Raw genomic sequence first — 8,637 nt, 5'->3', positions numbered from 1 at the left:
CCCCTCCCCACCTTTCTTCCCCCCCATCCTTGTCCTCGCCCCCCCCTCGTCCGCCAGGCCCCGCCCCGGCCCCGCCCCCGGCCCCGCCCCGGCGCGCGCCCAGGTGGGGGCGGGAGGGAGCCGGCTCCCCGCGGGTGGAGGCCCGGCCTAGCCCCGCCCCCCGCGCTGTCGTCACGCCGGCGGCGGCATCTGATTGGCCCGGGCGCGGGGACAACACCTGCTCGTCTCCTTCACCCGGGTGACAGCGGAGCTTGCGCGGATATTTGAAGCCCGGCGCGGCCGCGGCCCGGCACTGGCGGCGGCGCACGGCCGGGTCACGTGGCTCTCCGCGGGCCGCGGGGCGACCGGGGCCGGGGAGGGGGCGGGGAGGCGGGCGCCGGCGACCGGGGACCGGGGCCCGGGGCCCGGGGAGACCCGGCCGTAGACCGGGGAGGCGGCACAAAAGCGCCGAGGGCTCCCCGCGGGCCCGGAGCGGCGCGGGGACCCCGGCACCATGCGCGCCGCGCGGCTGGGCCCCTGGGCGACCCTGGCCCTGCTGCTGGCCACCCTCGACCCCGCGCGGGGCACCGGCGCCACCAGCGCCCCCGAGGGGCCCTCGGATCGCGGCGCCCCGCAGAAAGGCCGCCTGTCCCTGCAGAACACAGGTACGGGGTGCGGGCGCCCCGGCGGCGGCGGCGGCGGCGGGGAGGGGGCGGGCGGGGGGGCGGCGCCCCGGGGCGGACGCGGGGGACCCGGACCCCCATCTTCCCCGTGGGCCGCGCGGACTCGGGGGGACCCGGGATCCCCGCCCTCCCCCGGGCCGCGCGGACTCGGGGGATCCGGGACCCCGGACCCCAATGAACCGCGCAGACTCGGGGAACCCGGGACTCCCGACCCCAATGGACCGGGCGGACTCGGGGGGGACCTGGGATCCCTATCTTCCCCTTGGGCCGCGCGGAGTCGGGGGGACCCGGGATCCCCGCCCGCCCCCGGGCCGCGCGGACTCGGGGGGGACCGGGAGCAGGGCGCCCGCACCCCGCACGTGCTCGCTGTCTCGCCCGCCCCGCCGGGTGATGAAACCTCCGGGCCGGACTTGTTGCCGCCTCCTCAGGGCTGGGGGGACCCAGGGTGGTGCCGGCCCCCGACCTCAGGTCGGCGCCGAGGGGCGACACCCCGAAGCCGGGCTGATACCCCGCACCGCCTCCCCGCCCCCCCTCCCCCGGGAACTTTGCATCCCATTGGCCAGCCCCTCCCCCCAAAGATGCCTGACACCCCGCCCCAGGGTGGGGGGTGATCGAGCTGGGAAGGGGGCAGAGGTGGCACCGGGCACCTCCGAGCGCCAGCCCCCTGCCCGCAGCCCCCCCCATCCTTCTGCACCCCCGGAGGGCCCACCGGGGACACCCCAAGTGCTGCACCCCAGCCCCTCACCTCCGGAGCTATAGCCTGAGCCCCCTGACACTCCCCAGCTCTCCCCCCTCAGGCGCTGTCCCCCTCAGAACTGAACCCAGTCCTCAGCACCCAGAGACTCCCCCACAAATGCATGCCCCCCCTTTCTCCCCTTCTCATCTGTAGGCCCATTTTTCAAACTCCAGCCCCGCCCTCCTCCCAAAATGTACTTTTCTGATGTAATTTTGTGGTTGGCTTAAGTCAGAGAATTGGGGAGGGGAGGAGGTGGGGGAAAGCCAGGCAAACCTTGACAGTTCATTCCCCGGGGCGCCTATTCATTAGGAAACAGGATGGCTGGCCTTCTGCCTGGGGAAGCCAGGGACCCCTGAAGCCCCCCCCCCCACCAGATCTCTACATTTAAAAAGGGAGGGGGGTCTCTAACTGGTGGCTTGGCTTCTTCACCCTGCCCCAGCCTTGTGGAAGGCCCCAGCTTGCTTCCCTGGCCTGGTATTTTTAATGTGGATGGTTTGGAGACGCTACCTTAATAGGAGTTTTGTTTTGACTTTTAGGTGTTGAATCATTTTTAGGTGCTTTTTAGCCGGTCTCCTTTGGGGGGTCAGGAAGGAAATGGCTGGGATTTGATGGCAGAAGTCTGCTTCTGTCTCCTTGACGAATACAGTCTTTGTCCCCAAAGTCGTATTTTTGTCTGTGGTTTAAAAACCTGACATTATTTTCGACCTCTTCAACCAAGTATTCCCACAACTACTTTATAAAACAGGAAGGAGTCCCGGCACAGTCCTTCACGCCTAGAATCCCTGCTACTCAGGAGGCTGAGAGTTGAGGATCATGGTTGAAAGCCAGCTCTGGGCAGAAAAGTCTGTAAGACTCTTAGGTCCAATGAACCACCAGAAAAACCAGAAGTAGAGTTATGGTTTAAAAGGTTAGAGCACCAGCCTTCAATGAAAAAGCTCAAGGGACAGCGCCCAGGCTCTGAGTTCAAGCCCCAGGACCAGCACCAAAAAATAAAATAAAAAGAAGAATAAAGGATAAGAGCAAGCTCAAAACTTTGAATTGTGAGGGGTTTTTTTTGGGGGGGGGCTAATATTTTCAAATAACTACAGATATTAACATTTTCATGAATAGTATTGCAAGTTTTAGACCACAAAGGTGTTGTTGTTTTTTTTTAATCTCCCCCCTTAAGTTTTCCATTAGTCCTTGCTAACTTCTTTTCTTTTTTTGTGCCAGTCTTGGGGCTTCAATTCAGGGCCTGGGCACGATCCCTGAAATTGTTGCATAAAGCTAGCACTCTACGACTTGAACCACAGCTCCACTTCCAGCTTTTTGGTGATTCATTGGAGCTAAAAGATCTCATGGACTGGCTGGTTCGAACTGCAGTCTTCAGGATCTCAGCCTCTTGAGTAGCTGGTATGCCAGTCATGAGCCAACAGGGCCAGCCCTTGCTAACTTTCTATGTGCATTCCACAGCATGGATGTGGGTTTTGAGTGTGTTTGAATGTCATTTTTATAGGTTGGAATATACTGCAATGTCCTTTTCTTTGCAGCTGATATCCAGCGCTGCTTGGTCAATGCAGGCGATGTAGGATGTAGCGTCTTTGAATGTTTTGAGAATAACTCCTGTGAGATTCGGGGCTTGCAAGGGATTTGTATGACATTTCTGCACAACGCTGGAAAATTCGATGCCCAGGTAAACCATCACGTAGCTCACAAAGAATGTTTCTTGTTTCATACTGTTGTTGTTTTAAGTAGTTGGATGAAGGGGTTTCAATTTATCATGTCAGGTTATGAGTCAAACCCATCTTGATCAATGTCACATTTTCCATCCTTTTCCCCCATCAGAACATAACTTTGGAATATTCATTGGAAAGATTAGATTTTCTGGAAAGTTCCAAGAGCTGTCCAGTGTTAGAGCCCATCCCAGGGTCTCTCCATCATTTCCATGTTTGGCTCTTGGAGCTAGCCAATGGCTGAGATGAGACCTTCTATACTTTTTAGTTGTGTCTGTGCAGCAGAGCAGACTAGACATCAAAATCACAGTGAAAGACAGCACTGGTAGCTCATACCTGTCATCCTAGTGACTCAAGAGGCTGAGATCTGAGGATCGTGTCTTGAAGCCAGTAAAGCCCATGAGACTCTTATCTCCAATCTCCAATTAATAACCAAAGAGCCAGAAGTGGATCTATGGTTTACTTAAGCCTTGAGCAGAAAAGGCTATGAGAAAGCTTAAGGCCCTGAGTTCAAGCCCCAGTACCAACACAAAATACATACATACATACATAAATTCAGGCAAGAGAAACAAGAAACACATAGGGAGCTAATGGCTCACACCTGTAAATCCTAGCTACTCAGGAGGCTGAGATCTGAGGATCACAGTTTGAGGCCAGCTTTACAGGAAAGACTGTAAGACTCTTGTCTTCAGTGAATCACCAAAAGGCCAAAAGTAGAGCTGTGACTCAAATGGTAGAGCGCTAGCCTTGCACAAAAAAAGTCAGGGACAGTGCCCAGGCCCTGAGTTCGAGACTCACAACTGACCCAAAGAACAGGGATTTCTTTGTAGGTAGGATGGTATCCCACAATACCTTGGGGCCAAGGGGGTTGCTGAGGGAGCAGACACTGTAACTTTGCCTCTGCAATCTCAAGCAGCTCTCTCCTTTCTTGGGGAGGACCTTTGAGAGGCAATAATCCAAAGGACCCCAAAAATTTAAAGGCAAAGAAGGTCCTCAGAGGATGGGAGGAGATAAGCATGTACTTGGGGCCCAAAGGTCGGGCCCTCTCAGCTGTGTGTGTGTGTTTACGTGTGTGTACATGTGCGTGCGCATGCCCCCAGTCCTAGGATTTGAACTCAGCATTTGAGTATCATCCCTTACCTTTTTTCAGTCAAGGCTGGTGCTCTACCATTTGAGCCACAGCTCCATTTTCAAAGTCTCACCGACTTTTCTGCCTAGGCTGACTTCTAACCACGATCAGGTCTCAGCCTCCTAAGTAGCTAGGATGACAGGCATGAGCCACCAGCGCCTGACTGGGAATTCTAAAACAGGATCCATGGCCTGATTTCTCTGGTAATTGCAGAGATTGTGCCTTGGGTCAGGGGCTGGGGGATGGGAAGGTGGGGGGGGCGGCACTGTGGGAGGCCACTGAAGGCCCAGGAAGCCCCACTCCTGGGGAGGAAGGAGGCCAATCGAGGGACACCCATCCAAGCCTGATGGGCAGTGTCCTGTTACCTACAGGACAGATAGCCAATCACCAGCAAAGGGTGGCAGTTGAAGCAATTCTCGTGGTGTGTGTGTGTGTGTGTGTGTGTGTGTAAAATCATCCCAGCACCTCACCAAGCCGCCTGCCTTCCCCTGCGTGTTTCTCAGGGCAAGTCCTTCATCAAAGATGCCCTCAAGTGCAAGGCCCACGCCCTGCGCCACCGGTTCGGTTGCATCAGCCGGAAGTGCCCGGCCATCAAGGAGATGGTGTTCCAGCTACAGCGTGAGTGCTACCTCAAGCACGACCTGTGCGCAGCGGCCCAGGACAACATCGGGGTCATGGTGGAGATGATCCACTTTAAGGACCTGCTGCTTCAGGAGTGAGTGCCTCAGGGGCTGGGAAGGAGGCTTATCGGCAAAGTGCTCACCCTCGAATGGGTGAAGCCCTGGGTTTGACTCCTCAGCACCACCTATATAGAAAAGGCCAGAAGTGGCGCTGTGGCTCAAGTGGCAGAGTGCTAGCCTTGAGCAAAAAGAAGCTCAAGGACAGTGCTCAGGCCCTGAGTCCAAGCCCTAGGACTGGAGGGGGACTGAGGGGAGGAATTTGCAGGAGGGGAGGGCATGCAGATGGAGGGCCTGTGGGGCCTGGACTCCTATCCAATGGTGGACAGTTATTTGGGGGAATTTGGGGGCCAGAACAGTTGTACCTGCACTTTCCTGTTGGCTTTTAAGTGAATTCGGGTTCCTTCCATTGGTTGTTTGTGCTTTTGATGTTGTGCTGGTGCCTGGATTTGAACTCAGGGCCTCATACTCTCAATTGGTTTCCACCCACTCAAGGCTGGTGCTCTACCCCTTAAGTCACAGCTCCGTTTCTGGCTTTCAGCTGGTTCACTGGAGAGAAGAGTCTCAATGGGCTTTCCTGCCCCAGGCTGGCTTCAGATCTCAGCCTCCTGAGTAACTGGAATGACAGACCTGAGCCTCCACCATCCAAGCTCCCATTCACCTTTAAGCTTAGACAAGAAGAATCAAATCACCCCCAGAAATCCACAGCACAACCCTTCCCCACCCTGAACCCCATTCTGCCTCAGGCCACTGTCTTGAGCTGTGTTCCGCGTTGTCCCCACTTTTCTTCCTCGGCCTCCCCCTGTCTGTAGCTGGCCTTCTTTCTGGCTGTCATGGGGCTGGCAGGCCCGATGGCTTGGAGCCTGGGGCACACAGCTCGCCCCCTCCCCCCAGGCATTTTTGAGAATCCTTTGGGCTCGCTGACACCCAATTGAGCAAGCTGGTTTTTGTCATTACACAGACTCAGCCTGCAGCCTCTGTGGGCACCATGCCAGCTCAAAAATGCGGCTTAGATTAACTTGCTTTGGCAAATTCAAATACACTCCCCCTCCTCCTGCCCCACCCCCCGCAGCTTCCTGTTCACGACAGGGGATGGGGGAGGGGCTGCTCTCCCTCTCTTGGGGTTCTGGGGCTCACCTGGTTGGCACAACACCCAAGGGAGAGCCCCACCAGGCCAGCTAATGATTGCCAGCTCAGGTCTCTTACTCAGGAGGAAAGGAACCTAAAGAAGAGAATCTGGATGGGTACACTGGCTCATACCTGTATTCCCAATGACTGGAGGCATTCCCCCGGGCAGACAAGTTCATGAGACTCTTACCTCCAGGGAACCACATGAAAAGCCAGAAGGTGGAGCTGTGGTTCAAGTGGTAGAGCATCTACTCTGAGTGAGAAAGAACGCGACAGCACCTAAGTCCTGAATTCAAGCCCCAGGACTGGTACCAAAAGAGAAAAGGAAAATCTGTCCACAATCCAAGTCAGAGCTCTTCCTGTGCACTCTGTGGGCCCCAGGGCCTGGCCAGTGCAAGCAGGCGCTAGGTGGCTGTTCCCACTTCAGCTCCCTGAGGCTCTGCTTGCGTACAAAGCATGCTGGGGAGACTGGCTAGGAGCATTTTCTGGAGGTTTTGTTGTTGTTTGGTGTGTGTGTGTGTGTGTGTGTGTGTGTCTGGTTGTTGTTGCTCTTTTCCTTGTGCTGATCCTAGGACTTGAACTTGGCCTGGGAGCTGTCCCTCAGCTTTTCACTCTAGGCTGGCTCTTTCCTACTTGAGCCACAGCTCCACTTTCTGCTTTTTGCTGGTTCTTTGGAGGTCAGAAGCTCAGGGACTTCCCTGCCCAGGCTGGCTTCAAACCCTGATCCTCAGATCTCAGCCTCCTGAGTAGCTGGGATGATAGACCTGAGCCTCCAATGCCTCTCCTGCTTAAAAGCATTTTCTGTGTTGCTACAAGCTTGTCTTGCTCAGGGCAGGAGGGGCCGGGGGGGGGGGGGGGGGGGAGACAGTGTCCCAATGTCACTTGCCAGGAGCTGACCTCAAAGAGAGTGAGCATGTTGACCCATCAGACTGCACAAACTCTAAAGCCAAAAGCATCACCTAGGACTTAAGATGCATCTCCCCAGACTCCAGTGGCTCACACCTGTCCATCCTAGCTACTCAGGTGGCTGAGATCTGAGGCTCATTGGCAGCCAGCATGGGCAAGAAAGTTCCTGTGAGACTCTGATCTCCAGTGAGCTACTCAAAAACCAGGAGTGGTGCTGTGGCTCAAGTGGCCAGAGTGCTAGCCTTGAGCAAAATAAAGCCAGGGACAGTGCTCAGGCCCTGAGTCCAAGCCCCAGGACTGGCCAAAAAAAAAAAAAAAAAAAAAAAGAGCTCAGGGACAGTGGAACAGCCCTGCGTGCTAGCCCCGCAACTGATAAAAAAAAAAAAGAAGAAGAAGAAGAAGAAGAAGAAGAAGAAGAAAGTCCCATCTCTGTTCCAACCTGAACCCTCCCTGCTCCCATATCCTGGGCACTTCTGGGAAACTCACTTCAGAGGCCTGGACCTAGAGTGTGTGTGGTGTGTGTGTGTGTGTGTGTGTGTGTGTGTGTGTGCAGATCTTGAACTCAGGGACTGGACACTGTCCCTTAGCTTTTTCACTCAAGGCTAGTGCTCTACCACTTGAACCACAGCTCCACTTGCATCTTTTGCTTACTCCTTAGAGCTAGGGTCTCAGGGACGTTCCCTTCCCAGGCTGGCCTCAAAACCTCAGTCCTCAGGTCTCAGCCTCCTGAGTAGCTGGGATGACGGGAGGAGGGCAGGGTCCATGCTCAGTCCTCTCCCTTTGTCCTCTAGGCCCTACGTGGACCTGGTGAACCTGCTGCTGACCTGCGGGGAGCAGGTGCGGGAGGCCGTCACCCACAGCGTCCAGGCTCAGTGTGAACAGGGACTGGGGGGGCCTCTGCTCCATCCTGAGCTTCTGCACCTCCACCATCCAGCAGCCGCCCACCGTGCCGCCCGCCGGCCAGCCCCTGGGGGCCGGGAACCTGGCAGGAAGTGGGGGAGCCCGGCAGCAGCGGGGAGAGGGCCCGGGGTGGCCGGGGCGGAAGAGAGAACAAGAGCCACCCGCATGCCCACGCCCGGGCCAGGGCGGGCGGCTATGGCAGCCAGAGTGGCGAAGGGGAAGAGAGACCATCGGAATACGCTGATGTCCGCAGGTGAATGGGCCAGAAAGGCGCCCTGGGGTGTGACGTCAGGCCTGCGGCCCGGGGGTGTGACGTCAGGCACGCCTGCCGCCGCCGTCCCTGTTCTTCTCCATGGACATTCCAAACACCTGCCATCAAAAAAGGGGGGCCTAGGGGCTTGTGGGGAGCTAGGGGAAGGCTTCTCGTGGTACCTGGAGAGCTGGCACACGCGGGGAGGGGAGGGGGTCGGCCCCGGAGGGGTGTGGGAGGGGCCGGATGCGTAGGCCCCGCCCCTACCTGCATAAACCACGCCCCCACCATGAATGGAGCCGCCTCTCATCTGCATAAGCCCCGCCAGCAAATGGGTCTCTGGCTTCCTCTGCATAGGCCCGCCTCCTCTGCATGGGTCACGCCCCCTAATCTGCATAGGCCCTGCCCCACCTGCAGCAGTGCCTTGCGGGGGGGCGGTGCGGCGGGTACTCTGAGCCATCCGCCTGTCCGGGGGACCCTGGCCCCCGGGAGTGGCTCTGGGGTTTCTTGAGCCGCTGCCATCGGGCCTCCTTTGGC

The 8,637-nt window shown here is 57.3% G+C and overlaps 1 protein-coding gene across 1 annotated transcript; it reads left to right on the top strand.

Annotated features, from left to right (window-relative positions):
• Nucleotides 1-411: 411 nt before the first annotated feature.
• On the top strand, nt 412-8,163 carry Stc2 (stanniocalcin 2). Its single transcript, XM_048334045.1, is given in 6 exon segments — nt 412-644; nt 2,928-3,070; nt 4,743-4,954; nt 7,742-7,832; nt 7,834-7,940; nt 7,942-8,163. Coding segments are annotated over 6 exon segments (870 nt in total). The 5' UTR covers nt 412-493; the 3' UTR covers nt 8,108-8,163.
• The last annotated feature ends 474 nt before the right edge of the window (nt 8,164-8,637 follow it).

The sequence above is a fragment of the Perognathus longimembris genome, chromosome 25 (assembly GCF_023159225.1).
Source record: "Perognathus longimembris pacificus isolate PPM17 chromosome 25, ASM2315922v1, whole genome shotgun sequence".
In the NCBI taxonomy this organism is placed as follows: Eukaryota; Metazoa; Chordata; class Mammalia; order Rodentia; family Heteromyidae; genus Perognathus; species Perognathus longimembris.
This window is presented reverse-complemented; position numbering and strand designations above follow the sequence as displayed.